Below are 24,488 nucleotides of genomic sequence, written 5' to 3'. Positions count from 1 at the left end.
TTTAATTCACTCCCCCTGTCTGCTACTTTTCCGGGCCAACGAATAAAATGAGGGATCAGGGAGGTTCTTTTCAAGAAGTTCTCTACCGAGGCCATATCGACTAATAACTTTGGCGGCTTCCCACCTCCATGATATAGTGATAGTGAAAACAATCCCAAGTTACTTATCAAAGATAAAGATTTAAGAGATACTGAGTAAGGATAATGGAAACAGAAATGGTTACATATAAAACAAGAAGTGTAACATGTTTCTAAGAGTCTGTACTTAACTTTAACAGACTCAAATCCTAGTCTAAAGGTGTTTCGCACCTAAAACCATCAATCAACATGGCTGGGATCCACTTGTCATGAATGCGAAAAGTGCCATCCTTTTGCTTCCTTCGTGTTGGATACCAAAATGTCCTTTTGCTTTGCTTTGTGTTTCCTCAAACTCATTGTTTTGGCCCCAGAGTCAAGATGACCTCACCATGGTTCCTTCCCTGCCGTGCTGGCTCCAGGTTCTCTTCATGTTCCTATGTTAACTCCATACGCCAAACGAGTTTGCATTGTGTTGGCTTACAATGTCTGATCTCCATCTGAACCTAGGCAGGCAGGTGAATATCCATCCCTTTGTCCAGTCAAACCTCTTTGTCAACCCTGCCTGGGTCACAGACTCTAAAATACCTTTTCAGTACATACACACAACTCCTTAAATATTATCCCTACATATATCTTGCAACATGTATGCAGATCAGCATGACATAAGCTTTTTACAGACACCTCACACGGCCCTTGCTGGAAAATTCTGTGAAAGCAGAGTACTAGGTACAGGGAGTTTGCCAGGCCTGGTAGGAGTTGCTCTTACAGAACAGAGAACGCTTTGCCAATTGGCACTGAAGGGCTCCTAGGGTCACAATACTTTTCACTGCTGGGAAGATCAGAGAGTGAGGAAATCATTCCATGTAGAGAGGGCAGCACAAGAACTATGTATTGCTTAAGTCCCACTTAAGCCTTCAGTATAGTGCTGAAATCTTTGTATTGGTCTTCTGCACAGGAGTCAGTTTCATCCCATGTGATCTTTAAGAAGATCGCAGTAGTTAGAGGAAGGAAACACCATCTGCTGTCACTCATTCAGTCTGATCCTCTGCATTCTTGCAGGATTTCACCCTACATCATGCCAAACAAACTGGCTTATCTAATCTGTTTTTGAATCTTGGTGACGATGATGCCTTAACCACCTAGCCTCAGAGAAGTCGTCAATAGGGGACCCAGTAGGGCAAGTCCAGCACTGTTGGGCCACCAGAGCAGCACAAAAAGGCTGTAAAGCTGCACTAAATGGGGCGTCTGATGCACTTGAGGGTCTGGATCATGAGCTATAGTTCCTCTAGTTTCAGTGGAGGAATGTTCCTTACAGAATACCTTTTAGTGCTTTGGCCAGTCTTATTTTAAATACCCCAGACGAAAGGTCTGGCCCCACTTCGTTTAGGAGACAAATGCCATGGTCTGCTATAGTTCAGCCTGAAGAAGATTTACTTTCAGCTCTGCAGAATCATACATCTTGCAACAGTGGAAGCAGATGGACGATCGCTTTCATGATCAGATCTCCAGAATTCTGATTCTGTTCTACAGGCATAAAGATGACAAAATCCACATTCAGAACATTATCATGGTAGTTATGGTAGCATGTAAGGATCCCATCATCCTAGGTGTTGTACAAATAACTCAAAGACAGTCTGGAGTGCTCAAGGTTTAAAATTTAGAGAAAATCGCAGCTACAGCAGAATAAACAGCAGAGCAGAAGAGGGGATGGGGGACAAAACCATTGTTAGATTTGCTTAATACTTGGGAAACTGACAAAACAATCATAATGGGCTGAATCAAAAACCTTACATGCAAACATCCCTGAAGCTTGAGGTGTTAGAAATGTGGTTTTAGATTTTGCATCCAGAGTCTATCTTTACTATTTATCCTAAAAATTTTCCTTCCTTAGCTTCAGGCTCTCGATACTTGTCCGAAGATCCTAGCATACAGAGGAATAGAGATACTTTGAAATAATAGTTGGCAACACGCAAGTAAACTTGGAGTTTCCGTTTTGAAGAAAATGTAATAGCACTGGAAGCCTTTAATCCTTTGGCAGGTTTGAACCATAAATAGTGATGTGGGTCTGGTTGTCTTACTCCCTGGCTCACAAATCACTTGAACTGAAACCTCCACTCTCTGAAATCTGGTGCTATCAAGTTTAAGACCTTGGTGGCCTTGTCAAGATGCAGTTTTCAACAAATGCTTAAAAAAAGAAGGGCTGTCTAAGCCAGAGTCCTTCTTATTCCTCATCCAACTCCCCTGACTCATCTTCGCGGCAAACAAATCATTGCAGCTTATGAAGATTTCCAGGAAGGAAAGATATGACCTAGAAGGGATCCACGTTGCATGGTTTTGGTCAGTCCATTGTCCAAGGACCAGGCTGGTGATGTCTCTTTCAAGTCTTAAAATGGCCATTATAAGAAATTCCCACTGAGGGCTCAGTTTTGTCTAGTTTATAGGTATTTGGGGGCTGACTGTGAGCCAGGAGTCCCCCTCCCCTTTTGTGAATCCATACAGGGGCTGAACGCAACAGAAGTCCTTTCACTGCCATGAACACATTGTACATTTGCCGGAGTAAAGACAGCAGGACTGGGCTCTTAATTTTCCCCCCACTCATTTTAAATTCACTCTAGGTTCTCAATCCTGGGTATTTCCAAACCCTTTCACCTCTAGAGAGTACCGAATATTGTCGTATTTTATTGTGAAATGGGTACGTTAACATACAGTTCAGTATTTCGGTTTCTTCAGTATGCTGAAATACTGTATTGTGTATGACTATTACTTGCAAAGTATCTGTGCGAATGCAGCAGGATTGCTGAGAATTTAAACTCACAGAGTTATATGTCCCTCAACAGTGATAACCTGACCCCATTAAACATATAGCTTTTGAATTAAATATTTACCAGCCCTTTAATCAATGCAGTACGGCCAACGAAACTTACCAAAGGCTACGTCTACACTTAGAACTGGGGGGCATGATCCCAGCGATTTAGACATCCTGGTGCTAGCTCTCATTAAGCTGGCGCACTAAAAATAGTAGTGTAGCTGCAGCAAGGCACAGCATGGGCCAGCCGTCCTGATTATATACTCACAGAGATCAGGCTGGTTGTACTCAGAGCGGCTAGCCCATGCCACTGCCCATGCTACCATGGCTACACTACTACTTTCAGTGTGCTAGCTCAATGAGAACTAGTGCCAATATGTCTGTGTGAGCCGGGAATCACGCCCCTTGCTTCAGGGTAGACATACCCACATTTACCAGCTGTTGGAGTTTTGTGCATTTACATTTTCAATCTTAACAATTTTTGCATGTGTAATTCCCTTGATTTTTTTCAGTCTGAACCAAATGAAATCCCAGCTCTCTTTAAAGACAAATAGATCATGTTTTCTTGTTATTGTATAATTGAAAATGGTTCCATAATTGTATTCAAAGATGTTAGTTAATAATGATAGATTTACGTATATAACATACTTCTCTCTCTCTTTTTTGTGTGTGTGTGTGTCTATGGTATTTGAAAATAGAAGTCCAGATTCTCATCTGGTGTAAATCAACATCACTTTAATACAGTTTATCAGTTTACACCAGCTATCCTGTTAACATCCTTTCCGGGTAGCTAGGAGAAAACTTTCCCTAGTATTTATGTTGACAGTATAAAGCCTGACCTCTACTGACAGTAGACATGAATTATTAACTGGTCCCTTTAAGGGCTATTGTACCATCTCAAATCTTTAAAAGCTGATTCCCTGTTTAGAAAAATTAAATCAATCACATACCCATTTTCATCGTGCCTTGTTAGCAGGGCAGCCTGGAGGTAACTTGTGCTGTACCCCCTTAGTGCCCACTATGGGTTGCACATCACCTTCTGGAAACAATGGATTAATTGTATGTAATGGTGACCCGTTTGTATATTTCTAAGCCTGTTGACAAGTGTGTAATAGGTATTAAGATTGAAACATAAAAATTAACAATTCTATAGCTTTTGTAAAATGTCTGCAATAATAAGGGTACTGTATCTACGCAAAGGAGGAAATGGTTGGTGTTTTCTGGAAAGTGGTGATTTTTGTTACTTTAGAATTAGAAAAATGTAACCTCTCCTATGGGCAATTGGAGCAGAACACTGATATCAGAAAGCTCCTCTTTATAATAATGGCCATTCTCTTTGATGAACTAGTTCTGCAGCTCCTTCTGAATTTCAGGCTAAAAGTCAAACATAAATAGGCGTGGGAGGATTCGATTTTTATTGGCAAATGTTGATCTACATCGATTTCACCATACGCATCCAAACTGACTAGAAAAATATTTCCCTCAATAATAATTGAAATTTACATATAGGCAAAATAAGAAAAGTGCTGCTTGAGAACTTATTCGAGTTTCTATATTTTGACATGTGGTGTTTTAATGGTCATAAAACGTCAGTGTTTTTGAATCTCAGTGACTAACTAGTGGCAGTAAATAACTCTTCTCTGACACTCCACATAATCACCCACAACTGGGAAAATTTAAATCAATAAATATAGAAAAAAAAAGCTTTAAAAACACATTTTTACGCAAGTGTGAAAACTTAAATAGAAAAAAATTCTGTAAAAACTCTTAAAAATAAACATTGATATTATCAACTGAAACTATAAAAAAAAATCAAATTCTGCCAAGCCTAAATATAAATGTTAAAGCAAAGTAGGAACAGGAGAGAAATTATTGCTTGGGCAGATACAGATTTACTACTTGTTTTTTTTACCAGAGGTCCTGGCTCACATCAGAATAGATTTCAATAAGGAGTGATTCTTTCTGTACATACTCAGAGGTTGGGGAATAATTCTTGGAATGGAGTCAGCACAACAATTGCTTTCATTATTTGCAGCTGTACAAAACAAATAAGTTTGAAAGAAATATAGAGAGATGCCAAATGTAATCCCAGTGATGTGTGAGCGAACACAGTGTTTAGTGCCGCAGTAATGACATACATGAAGTTCACGAGTTACTGCTGTTGACTTTCCTGCCTCACATGTCACCTTTGATAAATGAGCTAATCTGCTGATAAGTGCTCAAAATAATAAAGTAATTTAATTAAAGGGGTTTTAAAACATTCCTTCTTTAGCATCCAAAACTGTCTAAGTCACTATGCGCAACATACAAATGATCCCACATAGAGCAATCCTGATTAGATTAATGGGAAGTGAACAAAGCATTTTTGGAAAACAGGAAACCCTAACATGCAGCCCATTTTGAATATGTCTGCATCTATGAAGAGGTGTCAGGCTGATACACAATAGAAGTGATGATAAATCAGTGCACAAACACGCCCTCCAAAACTCATCCCTTTTGAGAATTCTGAGCTAACACAGGGACATAGGATTGGCCTAGATGAGATCAGACTAGAGATGGAGCTATCCGGTCCTCTATCCTGCCTTTCTTAGTGGCTAATACTGATGCTTCGAGGGAAGGAGGGAAAAAACCTGGCAGAGATCCACTCTTGTCTCTACACAAGACTCTAGAAGAGACTTCCAGTTGTAGCATTTCCAGTAAGGTGAGGCTGAGGTGGCAATAAAATCATTGAGGAGGTTTGCTAAATGCCTCCTGCTGTCCAAATGGTAACTGGAGAGAGGTCGTGGCTGAGCGGATGAGTCTGATCTGCTGTCTCACCCTTAGTGGTATTTCTTCCATACTATTAGTAAGCCATATTAGGCTTGATCCCAACCCCATTGAAATTAAGGGAAAGTTTCCCATTGATGTCAGTGAGCATTAATTGGGTCAAGCCCATTGGTAGGGCAGTGAGATCGTTCATTGCTGCTGCCCATGCTAAGCCCATTCTAAGTTGAACAGTGGCCCTCATTCTCCAGGCCTGTCAATAAGTAACTTCACCAGCACTGAAGTCCTGTCCTGAGAAGAGACACTTCTTTTCCTTACAGTCAGTCCCGTGGGATGAAGAACTGAAGGGCCTGTCTGCATTTCACATTTAGTAATAGTGTCTGGGAAACAAGATGTGAAACACTTGCATCTGTAACCCTAACAGCTTCTTTTGGGAGGACTAGGTGGGGAAGGCCAATGCAGCCCCTTGCCTTTTTTGGTTTTTCTAAAGAGTCCCTAGTGCATCAAATCAGCATGGATTCCTCTCTCACTCTCACTGGCTCCGCATATTTCTAAATCCTGGAGCTGTGCCAGGTCTTCTCTTTCCCAAAGGAATTGCCATCATTTTGACCATGAAATAACATTCCCAGCCTTTTTTCCATAACTACGAGATTACTGCATTTCCCAAATACTTCAAACCACTCTTGAGTGCATATCACTTTGCAGCTGATTGCAGATGCTTCTACCCCTTTCCCAGCTCTCGTGTTTATCTTATGCCTGAAGTTCTAAACTGTGGATCTGTCATAAAACTACGAACAAAGGACACGCCCATGGCCCCTCCATAACTCAAACTGGACACAGAGTGATGAAGCCTCTGTCTTTATTAAGCTCTCTGTGCACCACGGTGTCAGGGAGGAGACAATGGCTCTGATTAATGAGTTGATGCAGTTCAAGACCAAGCAGTCTTGACCTGACACCACTTTCTGTGGCCCCTTTCCATAAATCTGTAATTGATACAGTGATTGGTATGAGTCAGGAAAGCGTATGGCGTCGGCTGCTGGAGGAGTTTCCTCCAAGCAGGTGTGGTCAGAATGTGACAACTGCATTTCTAAAGCAGAGAAACAAAGGGTGAAAGGCCCTGGTAATTAACACAGGGCTTCCAAAAGTCAGCATGCAAGGCAATTGAGGGACCCCTCCAAAGGGCTGCTGTTGATTAGAGGAGGAAACCAGTGTGAGTGACCCTGTGGCAGTTGGTCAGGAAATGCTAATGTGTCTCTGGGTAAGACAGCGTTGCAGGAACTCAGCAAAGCCCATGAGAATGTATCTTATCTTTAAACACTGGCTCTGCTAAGCAGTTGTTTTTACTGTGATACAGTAGATCTCCCCTCCACTTGGGATGGATGATGTTATTTTTGTTGATGCTGGAAACATTCACACCCAAGCTACTGTCTTTAGCTGAGCCGTGCCAGGCGTCTGTTTGTGCAGCACAGAAAACGAGAACAGGTGTGACTACACTGCTCACGAGTAAGCTAAACTAATACTAACTCCCCTGGCTCGGAAAGTCGGCAAAAATAGTGCTTGGCCCATTGACACAGCTCTGGGATCAGGGTCTTTATTGACAGCTTTTCAATGGTCTGTAAAGCAGCTCTATAGATTGTTTTCCTCTGCTTTGAATGAATTAGTTAACCTTTTCTAGGAACTGGATCCATAACTTTGGGCGACATATTGTCAAGGCTCTACCCACACCCCCTCTTTTACACTCACAGAAGTATCCATGGATATGTGGCTTTCTGTGTTCTGTCTTATACATTTCCCCTAAAAAAACCCCACAAAACCTAAAGGTTTTAAAATTGTAAACGTTGACCAATTTTCCTGCCAAGTTGTTTAGCTTCAGCGCAAGGAAGAATGGTCTCATGGACAAGTAATTGGACTCAGGAAACCTGGGTTTGAGTCCTGGCTCTGCCAGAGACTCCCAGCTTGACCTTGAACAATTCAATCAATTAATGCCTCAATTGCTAATCTGCTGCATGTATGTTGTACTCCTCTTTCCCACCTCTTGTCTATTTAAATTGTAAGCTGTCCAGAGCAAAGGGCTGTTTGTTTTGTGTACATACAGAATCTAGCTCAATGGGACACAGATGTTGGATGGGGTCTATGGGCATTCCTGTTGTATAAATAATCGTATCAACACGGCTTCTTCAGGACAGGCACATTGCTTCTATTCATTTAATGCCTTCCAACTCAAAAAAGTTTCAAAGTGCTCTATAAACTGAGTAGCATTCAGTTGATTTCCCATTGAGCCCTGCCAGCTCCAATTGAATCCCATTGAGTTGTGGGTATTCAGCACCTGTGAAAATTCACCGCATAGACCAGATGTGTCTTTAAAATCCACAATAGACCTGTGTTTGCAAAATCTTCTTTCTAGTGATTGTAGTGTGAACTCACTGGAAATGTGGCTTCATATTTTATGTGACAAACAGAAACTACCCACTGCTGGTGGTCTGCCTGCTTGTCACACCTTACACAATCCATCAGGTACTTTACCTCTTTGCAGCTAGTCTCCAGCTGAACTTGGTGAGCAGCCCTCGTCCATGTAACATACCCCTGAAATCAGCAGGATATTGGGTACCTGAAACATTAAATTCATCTGCCAGCCTGCTGTCTCTCTTCATACCTGAAACATTCAGCAGCAGCCTGTCATTTAATCTGTGGTGTGTAGAAAGCTTTAATCACGGGACTTTTCCAATGTGGCCACAATGACATTCCCTTCCACTGTCAAACTGAGTTCACCAGGGGGTTCTCCCAGAAAGAGGCACAGAATCTTACCTACTTGTCAGCACCCAGCTTCAGGATATTGCATCAGCCCTGATTTTCCCAGGGAGCAAGAAAGAGGGCAGGTGGATCAATGGTCAGATGATAATGAGAGCAGAGCTCTACCAACAGTGTTAGTGGTGCTGACGAGGCAGACGGCAGTGAGGGCATACAGGTTGACACGGGTGACATCCGTTGCTTTGGTTCAGAGGCCCATCTCCAGGGCCTTTATGGCATTTACAGAGAAAGGCTCATCACTGATCTTCCTTAGGAGTTTTCTTTTACAGTCAAGCCCTATATTTGGAGGCCATTAAGTAGCTGCCGTGCCTCTATATGCTTGGTACTGGGCTTCTGTTTAAAAATGTGACTGTTCCGCGTGCCTGAGAAACACGTGCATTTGAAATTTCTCAGGCCTGCTCTGATGGTTTGGCAGGTTGCTACTGACTGTCTCTCACTTCTTTAAGGAGTTTTGTTTTTCCAGGCCAGTATTTTATTTTCACATCACCTTTGAGTGTTTTTCCCAGTATTGAAGAATCAGGTGATTGGTGATAAGCACGGTTTAGGCAGTGTGCAGAAGGGTGTGGGTGCCAGCACCAGGGTGCAGGGAATTTATTACACTGGTGAAGACCTGAGCTAAGTCACTGGCTAAACCATACCTCCTCTAACTCCTATAACATTCCCACTATAATATTGTCTTTATCATAAGCTTTGAATGCTGTGCTGCAAAATCTTTAACAGATAGTGTTGTTCAGCAGGGCAACGTGCACACAAACTAATATTGCTTCTGTTATCTGTATTATAGCAGCACCTAAAGAGTCCCATTGCACTAAACACTTTGCGAACACATAGAAAAAGACAGCTTAAAATCTAAATAGACCAGGCAGACTGCAGAAGGGTTTGGCTGGAGCTTGTCCCTCTCCAAGGCAGCGGGGAACCACACCGCCTCGCTAAGTCTGTCTGGTTACTTCAGGGAACTAGTCTGGCTGTGGGGTCTCTCACCGCCGCAACGGTAGAGATGAAACAGTGGTTACTCACGCCCAGTTGGCAGGCAGTAGTGAGTCCTACCTCCGGTCCTTGGACAGGGCCGGAGCAAACCGTTAAGCAGTAAGCCCAGGCTCTGGGTTTGGGCGGGTGGCAAAGAGTCCGTGGCCCGGCCCGCAGGCAGGGCTGAGTGAACAAATAAGTTCAGGATGCCCAGGCCCTGGCTCTGAGCAGCGGAGGAGAGGGGGAGACTGCCGCCTGCACATTGGGTGGCAGGGGAGACGCAGGCCCTCCCACTCCACTGTGTCCCATTTATTCCTACCCTTTGTTTCCTATCTTTTAATCCAGGGGTTCTCAAATTGGGAGTCGGGACCTTATTACCTGGGGGGTTGCGAGCTGTCAGCCTCCACCCCAAACCCCACTTTGCCTCCAGCATTTATAATGGTGTTAAATATATAAACAAGTGTTTTTTAATTTATTGGTGGGGGGTCGCAAACAGGCTACCTAGGGGTCACCAGTACAAAAGTTTGAGAACTGTTTAAACCAATTACCAATCCATGAGAGGATCTTCCGTCTTATCCTATGACAACTTACTTTGCTTACAAGCCTTTGGTGAGGGATCTTATCAAAAGCTTTCTGAAAAATCTAAGTACACTATATCCTTTGGATCCCCCTCGTCCACATGCTTGTCGATCCCCACAAAGAATTCTAGGATATTGGTGAGGCATGATTTCCCTTTACAAAAACCATGTTGACTTTTCCCCAACGAATTATGTTCTATGTATCTGACAATTTTGTTCTTTACTATAGTTTCAACCAATAGTACAACAGCTTGGACTGGAAATTGAATGGCAGCCTACACACCTATTATACCTCACCACCAGAATAGACATATGGATCCTTTTATGAGATTTCATATTGACATTATCTGTCACTATAGATGCACATATTCAATCTCTCCAATCTCATCTGCATAGATGATGCTGAAAATCATAAATTAAAAATTGACTTGACCAGTACAACAAATGATACCTTTGTTTACAAGTGAAAGATTATTACAAGTGAAAGAATTTTGGACATAATTTTCTTCCCTTTACAGTTACTGGATTACCTTTTGCATTTGACTCAGCTTCATTTCCAGGCATTTGCATAACGTGGTTGTGGTTGTGCTTTCAACATCACAGAGAAATGTATTTAAAAAGTCCCTGGAAACAGCATAATGCAGTGACGAGGATACTGGCTGGGAGCCAGAAGAAAGCTGGGTTCTGTTCCTGGCTCTACCATTGACTTTAGGCACAGTCACATCCCCTATCTGTGCCTGTGTATCCCCTCCCCACCATGTGTCTCTTTTGCCAATCCCAAGTGATCAAAAACCATTAGATTTAAAAAAATAATTATAAACGTGGAGTTCTTTTTATTCGTCATCATCCAGTGTTGGAGCCTTTAGGGTTCACATTTTCAAGCTCTTTTCAACCATGAGATCAAGAAGTTCACTTTTTTAATGAGATGTTTACCGAATCACCTGACTCCTGGGAGTGGGGCTTTAGGAAAAACTACCAGATATTCTGAGACTTGTGATAAATCATGAGAGTTGGTGACAGTGCCTTGGACTGTAAGCTGTTCGGGGCTGGGGCTGTCTCTTACTCTATGCCTGTACAACACCTAACGTAATGGGACCTGACCACACCCGTGTGCTACTTGTAATACAAATAAATCATTATCACGCTAAAATGCTTTTAAGTGCTGAGCCTGGACTAAATTACTCAGGACCCCAATCACCTCCCCTCACATCTGTATGCAGAGGGAATGCTGTACACAGATGTGGCCCTCGCTGTGCAAAAAGGATGGGGGCAGCCAATTCGGCAGTATTGGCTCCTCCCTCCCATCCCAGACCCCAGGAATCTGTGCAGGGGTGGAGTGGGAGGGGACCAGGCCAGCCACCCACTTCCCCACCCAAACCCTACAAAGCAATGAATACAGGCTGTATTAACTTCACTGCAGTTCCCCCTCTACACTGTGTACCCACCATTAACTCAGGGAGGAGAAGATGGCAGGAGCAGTCACCGGTGCTGATATGAGTTTCCTGTTGCTTTTATGTATTGTATTGCAAAGTGGAAACAGGTTTCCTGCCTCCTCTTCATTGTAGGTTTGCTCTGGTAATGAGGTGGTTGGCATGAACACTTGTTGTTAATATCATGACCCTTGTACTCCTAGGAGAAGGACAAGAATTATTTACTGGGGGAAAGGAGAATGTTATTCTAGGCCCAGATTCTGCAATCTGAGCTGGGCGGGCAGAGCCCATTGACTTCAGCAAGAGTCTGTCCAAGTCCAGGGACAATCTGCCCAATCAGATTGGGTTGTAGAATTGAGGCCTGTGGGAGTCATAATGGAGCCTTTTAAGGGAGATTTTATAAGTGTCTGGTTGACATTTTTGATTGAATGTGCGTGAGATTAAAAAAAGCTTTTTGGTAAATGCTGAGAGATTTATTGATAAAGCCATAAAATATAAATAGCTCACCTGAATACAATGAGCAGGGCAACATTAGAATTCACCATGTTTCAATAAATAAATATGCAGTGCGCTGGACAAGCTTCCTAGGACTTCTAAAAGCTTCTTCATATGAAAGCGAACACTGAATTAACTTTGGCCTGACAGGACTTTCAAGGCTAGATTGCTCAACCCTGACATCAGTGGCCCTGCTCCTGTGAGTAAGTGCTTATCAGGGAGAGTCAGAGCTGCATATCTCACCCCTAAGTTCTGCCACCGGTCCTCGAGCTGAGCAGTACTTTATTGCCACAAGCTCTCTTATTGACGGTATTGTTCAGTGTGAATACGGGTGCCAGAATCCAGCCCTAACTAAATAAATATTAGGATGCAGTATTTGGGGAAAGGGGATTCAGATATGTTTTGTTAAGTATGACTTAGCTTATTTGCCCTGCCACTCTCTGCTGGAAGTTGCTTTCATAATTCCACTGGCTTCTCAACCCCCTGAGCCTCTCCAAATAAGTAAATCAAATATTAAAATAGGGCAACTCCCATTCTTGTTTCCCAACATGTCCTGTGGCAGCCCCCAGCCTGGCCTCCAAGAAAAATGATCTCTTGACTAGCAGGGCAATGATCTGGAGAATGGAAGCAAAGTCAGGTCCTGATGGGACCGCAGAAGGGATGTAAATGTCATGTGGGGTCACCTTGCCAGATTCAGCATCTGGTGATTCTAATTCAATGCGGCTTCAGTTTTCCCACTGGTCCACCCTCTTCATTTCATCTTTGACTTTTTTTTCTGTCCACTCTCTAATATGGCTTTGGCAAGTAGGAGAGGGCACACGCTGTGTTTATAATACTCCTCCTGTTCCCTGGCTGCAGTCATGAAGTGTGTGTGTGGTAAGGATTTTCCCCCTCTGCATGGGGGAGAAAAGCATTGAAATTACACTTTGTTTATTCTGTTCTTCAGCTTCCTGAAGCCAAAACAAACTCTGTGAAAGAGGTAGCTCAGCCACATAAACACTGTAATTGAAAAACACTTTTGTCTTTTGCAAAATCATTTTCAAGTATTATGAAAACCTCACAACTGCCTTGCTCACCAGTAACAGCAGGTCAGATCTAATCAGCAAGTGCCAGCCAAGAACGTGCTGATTGTATTGCACTACAGAGCCAGAGCAACAATGCTGCATTCACTCATTAAAGGTGAAATTCAGTCCTGTGCATAAAGCCAGCATAATGCACCACTTAAGCCCCATGTTAGACCTCAGAATCACTTCACCAGAGGGACCAGGTGAAGAATTAAAATTTTTATTAAAGTTAATGTTTAAAGTCAAATTTACACAAGTTAAGAGGGAAGGTACTGTACATCTGGGGTCAGGCTTGGGTTATGAGGGATCACAAGTATCAGTTACAAGGTTCACAAGATACATACATAGCACATAACCAGCATAGACCCAGATTAGGGTGCGGTTTTTAAAATGTCAGTGAATAAGTGGTCTCTGGTATGCCACCCATAGAATGTATTTAGAGTCCAAGTCAGTATTGGTGGAGTGAATAAGGAGATAGATGGGGTGTGTCCTTTGGTTCATCAGGGAAGGAAGGAAGTGAGTTATTTCCCTGACCGGCGGTCTCAGTTACTCGACCTGGTACTTATGTTGTCCTGTGATGCGTTCCACGTATACGTCTCTTGACCACCTGATGGTGTCAGACACCATGAGCTGTCTCACGAGCTGGGCATAGCGTCGACCGACCCTGCACGCTCTCAGCACCGGCTCGTTGTGAGGGTCTCACGCTCCCAGGGCTCCCACAATCAGGGCGTGGATCTGGACCTCGTAGCCCTGGCTCTCAGGGTGTCAGCCAGTGGGGAGTATTTCAACACCTTATGAGCTCGGGTCTCGTGGAAGGCCGGTGACCTGTTTTCGAATGGCATCCTGACGTCCACCGAATCAGTCATGATGATTCGGGTCGCAGTCGGCTGGTTACAGACCCAGTATTGCCAACTTGTCAAAGCCAAGTAGCAACTGGCTGAAGCCACCATGTAACTAGCCCGAATCACATGAGTGACTATATCCTGAGAAAACCAGCTAGATACACACAACACTCAAATAAAGCTCGGTTGGCTAATTAAATGACAAACTGAAAAATATTTCCAAACCTACTGGCCACTGACAGGTTGTTACTGGACGGCTGTTATTGAAAAGATAAATGTGTTGCCTTAGAGGAATTGAAGTAGCTGAAAAGTGGATCTGTAACAACGGTGTCAAGTTACATAGGTGGGTGTGGTTATGCAAAGGACAAGTTAAAAAGCGGGTGGCTATGCTAATAACTGGGTTAATACTCCGAGCATGTGGAGTTTGAATGAGAAATTTCCAGAATACAGAGCAAACTCCAAACTGAATGCTGGGGCAGTTAGTAAAAAGTGCTGGGACCCGTTGCTTCACAAACTGTTTCTCCTGAGCCCCTACTGAACATGACACTGCACAGCCTGTTATTGCTTAGGAATAACTTTCGCCCTTACTGCAATTCAGCCCCCTCTGGAGTGGCACACAGCAGTTACTGTGCACCCATGACATTACCTGCTGTAACAATTTTCAGACAAAGAAGTGAAGTATAAGTGAAATTGAAGCTACAGGGTAGAATGCAAAATTTGGAATTTGGCCAGGACACTGGAGCTTATATAATATCTGTAGTCATACAAAAAGTAACCTGGGCTCTCTAATGACGACAAGTAGTCAAGACCTTGGTTTAATGTCTCATCTGAGAGGGAGGTTGCAGTTCAGGAAGACAGTTGGTCTCACCTACTGAGGGTTTCTAGCAAAATGTTTTTGAGTGGAGCTGTCTTTAGAAAGCAACATTTTTAGAAGGCTGGAGCTCTGGGGTATTAGCTAGTCTCTGCTGAGTTTCTGATGGGAATTTGAATAGCTCATGAAAGAAGCCAGATCGCTGTAAGTGGGAGTGAGTCACTCTTCACCAAAGGAACATTGCATTTCACATGAATTTTTTAAAAAAGAAATTTGGGAGTGGCAGGCGGAAAATCACTTTTTCATCCAGCTGAAAGCTCTTTTTCTCTTTGTTCGATATGTTAACATCACTACACTGCTGAGTAAAATGCCTTTGTTATAAGCCAAGCTAAGGATTTCTGGCTTAACAAGTTCAATGTGAGGGAGAAGATGAAGAATTGAAGTGCATGCAGGGAAAGAAAACATAAGATTTTAATGTCATAGCTCTGGAAAATGAGAAACAAATCTAAGCATATTTGTGGTTTTGCTGATTACTCTCCCCTCAGTGTGGGCAAGGCAACTGATTTCAGTTTCACTTTTGTTTCTTGTCAGTTTCACTTTCTGCAGCTGTGTTTGGTTTCATAGCATAGGAGGGTGATGTTTATATGTATTGAAATCTACAATGAATACAAACATTTCAGTCTAGGCTAGGTCTCATAAAAACCCTTTTAAAACAAAACCTAATCTTTGGACCTTGAAATCAGTTGGCAGGATCACTTTAAGAGTTCAATCGAATGGCAAATTCTGCCAAAGAGAGGAGCAGCAGTGCACAATGAACAGAAGGCACTGTAGTAGGCATCAGCAAACATGGGTTCTTCTCTGTGCTCTGCCAGTGACTCACTGTGTGATCATGACAAAGTCACTTCGCCTTTCAGTGCCTCCATTTCCCCATCTGTAAAACTGGGATAATAATGTTAACCAATCTATGTAAACTGCTTTGAGATCTACCTTTGAAAAATGTTAAATGTGATTTACTAATACTGAGGGGTCAAAATAAAACATATTCTTAGCATCCTCACTGCCAGTTATTAGAGAGCCCTAGGGAATTTGATGGTCAGGAGAGCATCCAGTAAAAGCTGATGTCTGCCCTATGGAGAGAGCTTTGCACATTAACCATGTGACAGGACCACAAACACAGCTGCAAAGTTGCCTTATGAAACTGTGCTATACTCTGCAACAATAATGCCCCCAAACAAAGCAAGTGTCACTGCTGTATTTGTGCCTGTTACTCCAGAATACTGCAGGTTTTGTCGTCGTGTTGTTACTGTTGTTTTTTAATATACTGGATATTGCAGACTTATAAAGGGAAAGCAGTTGCTGCCCAGAAATTTTCCCCATGTATGTAGTTCATTAAAGGAAAACATACACTTAAAATGTATTCGCAAAAAGAACAAGAGTACTCGTGGCACCTTAGAGACTAACAAATTTATTTCAGCATGAGCTTTCGTGAGCTACAGCTCACTTCTTCAGATGCACATAATGGAACACACAGACAGGAGATATTTATACATACAGAGAACGTGAAAAGATGGAAGTATGCATACCAACAGGAAGAGTCTAATCAATTGAGATGAGCTATCGTCTTCCCCTACTGACGATAGCTCATCTCAATTGATTAGACTCTTCCTGTTGGTATGCATACTTCCATCTTTTCACGTCCTCTGAATGTATAAATATCTCCTGTCTGTGTGTTCCATTCTGTGTATCTGAAGAAGTGATCTGTAGCTCACGAAAGCTCATGCTGAAATAAATTTGTTAGTCTCTAAGGTGCCACGAGTACTCTTGCTCTTTTTGCGGATACAGACTAACACGGCTGCTACTCTGAAACTTAAAATGTATTGTCTTGTGTGACAACTTGAATTATTTACTGAGGGTCTCATGCACTCCACTTTTATGTCAGTGTAATGTACATGAATAGACTTAGTCTAGCCTAAAACGGGAGTAACATGGGTGGGTCCACCTCTAGATGAAACAGGAATGGGGAAACACATGTTATTTCCAGACATTAGAAAAGATATTGTAAACACTGGAAAGTAAAAGGGCCAAATTCCATTCTCACTTAACCTCATGTAGCCCCTGGCTACAGCGGAGTAACAGGAGTTTAGTGAAAGAAGAATTTGGCCCCAAAGATATGAACTACAGAAAGCCTCCCTCACATGCAATTGTGTCTGTTCTCATAAATGTATCCCCTGGAAAAATTCCTAATTGTGTATTTTCTCCTTTATTTTGGCTCAGGTCTTGCTCTGGAAGAAGTGCTACTGAAACCAAAGTTGAACATTACAGAAGATCAAATTGTAATCAATGCAGGAGATTTCTTTGCCATAACATGCAGGTGAGGTTTGCCCCAGCAGTGTCAGATTTCCCTGGTATTTATTGGCTGCCCTGGCACAAAATAACCCCAGGATCAAAAGAGTACTCCTCAGCCACAGCTGGGGAGCTTTCACTGTATTTTTCCCTGACATGCATTTTCATGTGGAGTAGGATCTGATTTAGTGTAGTAGAATGGAGGGGAGAGAACTTCTTCAGATCAATGGGACCCTCTACGTTGCAAATGGGTGCAGTCCAACTCCCAATGAAGTCCATGGAAAGACTTCCATGGTCTCAGTGAGTTATGGATCATGTCAAAAGACAAAGCTCATTTTGGGATGCTGAGGATTTTCGGATAAGAATCTGTCTAGCTAAGGTTCAGTTCTGCAGTGTACAAATTCTCTCTTTCACTCCATGTGTGGAATAAGCGACAGACTTGTTGACCACAGTCGGTAATCAGCCCTCTCTGTGCATACAGGCTGACCTCAAATGCTGTCTAGCCTAAAAGATGACCATTAAATAAACAGCAGCCAGCATATGTACATTTAAAAACCCATCCTGTTTGAATATATCATATCCTTTAAATCAAAGATAGCCAGGCCTCATAAAACGCAGACTGTTGGTTTTAAATTATGGAGACTTTTCACCCATTGACACAGTGTGCAAAACCTGCAGGAAAAGTGCCAAATTTGGGATCAAGACTTGCATTCATGGGAAGATAAGCCTTGACAAATCTGTTCACTTGCAGTTGATTGACAGATGACCGGAGTAGTAAATGCACAGGGAGTTGGGGAATTTTCAGCTTTGTGAAAATATAAGGTTAGCCATGCTGGATCAGACGAGAGGCCCCGGAGAGGGTGATATAAATCAGGGTAAGTAATTGTGAATGTGATTTACACAACAGGAGGACAGGCTTGTAGCAAAAATAAATAACCACCAGAAGGGTGTGAGAAGATTTAAAAGCCTTGCACAAGCATGTGAGAAGGTTGCTGTTAAAGTAAGTCACGCACAAGTCTTTAGTATTTGTATTGCTGTAGCACCTAGGAGCCCAGTCAGAGACCAGTACCCCATTGTGCTAAGTGCTGTACAAACACAGAACAAAAAGACAATCCTGCTTCCAAACAGTCATTCACAGTCACACACACACACGTTATTTTACACCTTACACATCCTGCTGGTTGTTTTGCCAGCCACACTCACTCCTTCAGCATGCAAATGACATCAGCTAAGATTCATTCTACCACTTCATTGATTTACTAGCTTGTAGTTTACACTGATATTTATGTCACCTCTGATTTGGTCCCAGTCAGTCCATTTAAATCAGTATTGCCCTTTCTGCCGGCAAATTCACTTGTCCCCCATCAAACTCACTAATTTGTGCAGTTGTTATACAGCTCAAGGAGATTCTTTCCTGCTACCTGCAGCTGGCACTGGCTCATGAGGTCAAAACAACCTTATGATAATATTTATAGCTTGGCAAGCTGCGGACACTGGTGATGACAGTAAAGTTTAAACTGTCCTTTATTTCTTTTCGTGATGTTAGGGGGTGTGAATTCTACAAAGTGCCCGCGTGCTAATTAAAGAGGTTGGTTCTCAGTTTTGTTTTTTTTAATTGGTTGCTCTTTAATTTATTTGAGTATCACCTCACCCATGTATTGTCAGATGAAAGAATGAATAAATAAATAAATAATGTGCTTTGCAATTCTGTAGTGCCTCCACAAGCGCAAACTGCCTTAGAGACACTAAGCCATAAGTCCTCGTAGCACCCCCGTGTGTAGAAAAGCGTAATTCTCCATATCCACATGGGGAAAACCAAGGCACAGAGAAGTTGTTACTTGTCTAAGGTAAAGCATCCAGTCTGTGCCACAGCTAGGTACAAAAGCTGGAACGTCTGCCCATGATTCATGTGCCTTAAACATTGGAACACTTTCATCAGGTCCTCAGCAGGTGTAAATTAGCCTAGTGCCATGTCTTGCACACACACAAAAAAAGCCCTGTTTAAAGAACTGGCCTAAAACACGTCATCTGAACTCATTCCTATTTTTAAAGGAAGCTGAGACGGTTTGGATTGCAGCAAAATAGAGAAGCATGGTTTGCACAGTAGCTGTCAGAACTGAAAGTACAGTGAAATTCCCTCTGTTGTATGTGGGTCCTTACACTGCCTCCATCAGCAGCACTAAACCAAAACCAGAACACAAGACTCCTGACTCCCAGGCCCATGCTCCAACCATTAAACCAGGCTGCCTCTAAGCCTTGGAGACACCACTCCACTCTTCTGACATTGGGCTGAAAACGTGCCCCAGTGACAGTGTAAGGTAGTGAATGCAGATGATGAGGGGACAGAGCACAACATGTTGCTCTGCAGTTCCCCTGGAGGCAGAGCGTGACAGGCATTGCTGGGAGGCCCTCCTTTGCTAAGGGTGGTCATTCTGACATGAACCTGGGAAGAAGGGGTGGGGATGGAGAATTTCTCTGCAGAAAAAGAGCCCTTGGTTTGAACTGCCCCCTAAAAGGCTTCTGTCCTCTGTGCATTTAAATACAGAAAGCTGGTGTGATGGATGAGGCTGGGGTTTCAGAATCTCTGTGGTGCAGTGCAGCAGATCCAGTGATGGGGTTGAGGCTGCTCCTCAGAGAGGATAGCTACATGTTTACCTAGCACTCTCATTTACCCACATGCTGGGAATACCCTCCAGATTTTGGCCCAGCTCCATCATCATCTTCAGGAAATCTCCTTCCTTAGAGGTTTTTTAAGGTCAGGCTTGACAAAGCCCTGGCTGGGATGATTTAGTTGGGGATTGGCAGGACCGGCGCTAGGGGTTTTAGCGCCCTAGGCGCACGGCAGTTTCGCCGCCCTGCACGCTGGTCCCGCGGCTCCGGTGGAGCTGCCGTAGTTGTGGCTGCGGACAGTCGGCTGCTCCGCAGCTCTGGTGGAGCTGTCGCAGTCGTGCCTGCGGGAGGTCCACCGGAGCCACGCATGCAGCCGACCTTCCGCAGCCACGACTGCGGCAGCTCCACCAGAGCCGCGGAGCAGCCGACCGTCCACAGCCACAACTGCGGCAGCTCCACCGGAGCCGCCTGCCGCCCCCTCCGGCAAAACGCTGCCCACCAATAATCCTGGCACCCTAGCGATTGCCTAGGCCGCCTAAATGGAAGCACCGGCCCTGGGGATTGGTTAGGGTGACCAGATGTCCTGATTGTATAGGGACAGTCCTGATTTTTGGGTCTTTTTCTTATATAGGATCCTATTACCCCCACCCCCATCCTGATTTTTCACATTTGCTATCTGGTCACCCTAGGATTGGTCCTGTTTTGAGCAGGAGTTTGGACTAGATGACCTCCTGAGGTCCCTTCTAACCCTGATATTCTATGATTCTATGAAAGCAACAAAGGACAGAGTTGAAAGCCAAGAGGATATTTGTATTAAGGAGCAGCAGGACCTTGCTGGCAGACACACTCACTTGTGGTACCCACTACACATGTATAAGGCGATTGACCCAGACCTGCAGAGGAAGATTGTAGATCAACTCGCTAACACCAACTCCCAGCAGGATGTAGTAACAATACCTGTGGAGCTCATATGCCTTTGCACTGAACAGATATGCCCTGAGTAGAGTTTTCCCTCTATTGCTGCTCACAGTAAGGAAATCCAGAGGTCACTACTCAGTCCTCTCTTAGGTAAACCCCTCTGAAGTCAATGGAAGTCCACGGAGTAAGGACAGTGTGAACACAGTGCTTTTTAAAATTAAAGGCCAGACTCTGTCTTGCCTGGTGCAGTCATCAAGGAGAGGGGAAAGGCACAAGGAGCTTCCCATCCTTGCACCCATAGAGAAAGAGAACTGCTTCAAACTAGCACTAACACTGGCCCTAGCTTCTCCACAGGAGTCTAGAAAAGGTTTGGTCCATGACTCCTCATGACGGTCAAAGAGAACTAGTCCCATGCATCCTGTAGCAGGGGCCACTCTGGTCTTTGCTCCTCCACAGCTCCTGGCGTGCCTCCCTGAGACACAATGCCTCCAGGATCTCTTCCTGAATCCGTGCGCTTCTACACATCCCATGTGTATTACGGACCTGATCCAAAGCTAATTAAAGTCAGTGGAAACACTCCCACTGAAACAAGCCCTAATAGCCCTAGGTATTTAGGTTTGTGATTTATGTGGGATGTATCAGGCATCAGAGACAGGACACTGCATTAGATGGATGAGACAGTATATCTGCCAGGCTGTGGTAACTCCTGTGTTCTGAGATCAGTGATGGGCCTAAAAGAAATACTGTACCTTATGCAAGCATATATCATAACGTCTGAACTCCAACTATTTCCAGACACTCCACAAAATCAAGATGCAGTCACTGCTAATTAAAGAAAAAGAGGGATGTGGATTTAAGTAAATGGCCTTTTCTCTCCCTTCCTTTCCCCCGGTGTTAGGAACAAAGAGATTTTAACTTAATTGGTAAAATATGCAGAGATCCCAACTCAGGAGACATTTACAAATGTATCTGATCCCTTCTAAAGTTTTTATAGCAATAAATGTAGACACTTTAAATGAGCTCATGTTCGCATTGTTCCTCCAAAATGAAAAGTACATTGTCCCTCCAGCCCGCAGGAAATGCATTTGCTATTGCTTCTCTCAGGAAATGTCCCATGCCACGGGGAGGAGGGCAGGGTAACTCCATCGTAAGCCTTAGCTCCCTCAAGGTGCTGGAAAAGCTAACAGCTCATAAAATACATCACAAAGAGTTTTATCATTCCTCACCAGGTGGCATGTTTATGAAAATTGGAATCACATAAATTGGCCACGGAGAACCCAGCCCAAGAAATGTAGATTATTCCACTCATTATGCCTGAGGCCGTGACAGAATCTGTATTTGCGTTGTGTTGACAGGGGAGCAGCCGCCTTGACCTGGCTATGGGGAAATGAGCCACACAAAGACATTCCCCACAGGTGGACTGTATCTGAGCACAAGTGTTCAGACAATGTACAGCAGACCTGCAGCAGGCTCACAATCAACAAAGCTATAGCCAACGACACCGGTTACTTCACCTGTGTTTATAATCGCCACCTTTCTAACAAAGACCTCGTGGCCAAGACATATGTGTACGTTACAGGTAAGAGCTTTATCCTTCTAGATCTTCTCTCCACGTTACCACGTTAGCAGTGTCAGCTAACATTTAATTATTGGACACGCCCATGCTAATAACAGACGGGCAAACCAATTCAGATGCATTAACAGCTCTCCTGACCCTTCCACCCACCGTCACAGCAAACAGAAACAGAATATTCTAAAGAGGTTTTATTGACTTTTTGTTTTTACTTTCATGCCTCCTGGTTTCATAGGATCAGATGTTAGAGATGGAAGAGACCTATCTAGTCCAATCCCTAGACTGGATTAGTACATTATCCAGGCTAGTTTTATGTGTCCCAACTGATGTACACTCCTCATTTCACTACTCCCTTTGAGATACTATTTCACACCCTGGTGAGCTCACTGGCAGGAAGTTTTTCTTAAGACTTAACCTAAATGTTTCCTTTCTTAATTTCATCCCACTGAAACCCCCTTATGCCACTCTAAATACTTCTTTTCCCTCCTAGGTATTTACCCTCAGGAGATATTTGTAGACCACTTTGCCCTCCACCCCAGTTAGGCATCACTTGGGTATGTTTACACTGCAGCTGGGGGTGATCCTCCATGACCCAATAGACAGACACACCTGATGCCCTGGGTCCGAGTTTGGGTGGCTAGCCTGAGTCTCCACCAGTACAGCAGCATCTGCATTGCTATTTTTAGCGTGCTAGCTCAAGCCCCACTAGTACAAGTCTATCTACCCATGCTGGGAATCTGACTCCTACCTCCAGTGTAGACATATGCTAAGCAAGGCTATACCAGTGTAGCTATGAAAATCTTTTTCTCAGTATGGAATTTAAGAAGGGGAAGGCTAAAAACAACCAACCTGAAGTGTCCCATTTAAGAGGGCCTCCAAACTGAACCTAGCAGGGTTCCTAGTTCTCTTATTATTCTAGGAGGCAGGCAGGCTTTCTCCCTTTCCCTTTAGGCATCCAGGAAGGATCATAAGGTCTCACAGAAAGCAAACTTACAGTCAGAAAAATCAAAAGTCTGTAGGGCCGAGGTCAGGCGAGTGTGCTTGAGCCTACAACCCATAGCAAAGCCTCTGATCCCCGCCCATTCCCTGTCGCCTTCAGCTTCTTTCTCCTATTTATCTAGCACAGCCCCAAGGGTGCAGCAAGGTGTTCCAGTTGGCTGTAAACTCCAGTGTGTTTCTTACAGAGGTTGTGCCTCCCACCCCAATCTCAAAAGCCAATCCTTTCAGCTTGCTGCTCATTTTTGGTCTACTCTGAATTCCCTCCAGTTGGTCAGTATCTTTGTGGATTCAGGTGCAACTGCAGGCAGACTCTGCAACAGAAGATAACAATGTTCTTCTCTACGGCGAAGTGAATAATTCAGAATGAATAGCATGCTCATTTAATTTAGCCTTTTTCTGCTTGTGGAATATCCACGAGAAGATCACGAGTTCCTCAAACGTATTCCATTCTTCACTTTTTAGTCTACATATCTCAGATATTCCAAATTCAAATTGAGTTGCTTAGCTGTGATTAGTCAGATAAGTTATATGGTATTGTTTTTGTACCTTACTTGTGTGAGAACTGATGCAGATACTTGCACAGAGTAATTTATCATTTAGTTCCCACAAAGATTCATGCAGAAGACTGTGATTCATTCTCCAAGAACATTTGTGCCAGTAAAACTTGGTTGCCCGAATGTTCATGGAAAATGAAGGTAAAAGGGCATGAACATGGCTGAAGCAAGTTTAATTAAAAATTCAAGTGAAAATTCACAGAAAATATTTTGCATTAGCTGCCTGCCTCTATTATTCTCGCATTGTTTCTGATGAAACCCAGAAGTCCCAAAATGCATGATTTCCAGTCTAAAGAGGTTACTATATGCATAGACATCAAAACCCAATTGCTCAACCATTTGGTATATAACTGCTTGATTCATTTGGATAATTCTTTCCTCTCTTCTCTGTACTGGAAATAGATATCTTCCACCTTTATTCTTCCTTCCCAGTAAGTCCCTCCTTTTCTTGGAATTTTGCTTCTTAGTGTTACTTGTTAGTTCCCGTATCCATTTTCTTTTCCCCCTTGTATTTCCCTTCCAGCTCAGTCAGGAATTCTATTTCCTCACTAGCCTATGCCCTGGACTTTATCTGCGCTGATTCATGTGCTGACCTGTTTCCTTTTCTGATTACACGTTCCTCATATGCCTGAGACTGTATTGACCCAACCCAATAGCTGAACTGCAGGAAATACTGTATTGGAAGGTCAATGCCCTGTCCTGTCTCAGTGCCCTCACTGGCTTACAGGGACCACATTTAATGCGAAATGCTTTGACAGAAGCACAAGCAGAAAATCTTGTGGGATCTCCTGGAACTGCCTGAGCTCTTTCCTTAAGAAAATATTTAAAGCTATAAAACCTTGCCTACAATG

At 43.4% G+C, this 24,488-nt stretch overlaps 1 protein-coding gene across 2 annotated transcripts in view; it reads left to right on the top strand.

The window, feature by feature from the left end:
* The window catches only part of LOC127056581 (vascular endothelial growth factor receptor kdr-like), a 178,444-nt gene that overhangs the window by 30,806 nt on the left and 123,150 nt on the right, over nt 1-24,488 (top strand). For both annotated transcript variants that reach the window (XM_050964587.1, XM_050964586.1), the window contains exons 2-3: nt 16,915-17,011; nt 21,867-22,090. In XM_050964587.1, the coding sequence (XP_050820544.1) occupies nt 16,915-17,011; nt 21,867-22,090 (321 nt within the window). The remainder of the gene's footprint in view (nt 1-16,914; nt 17,012-21,866; nt 22,091-24,488) is intronic.

This window comes from Gopherus flavomarginatus, chromosome 8 (assembly GCF_025201925.1).
Source record: "Gopherus flavomarginatus isolate rGopFla2 chromosome 8, rGopFla2.mat.asm, whole genome shotgun sequence".
Taxonomy (NCBI): domain Eukaryota; kingdom Metazoa; phylum Chordata; order Testudines; family Testudinidae; genus Gopherus; species Gopherus flavomarginatus.
The sequence above is the reverse complement of the archived record's forward strand: the minus strand, read 5'-3'. Positions and strand labels throughout refer to the sequence as shown.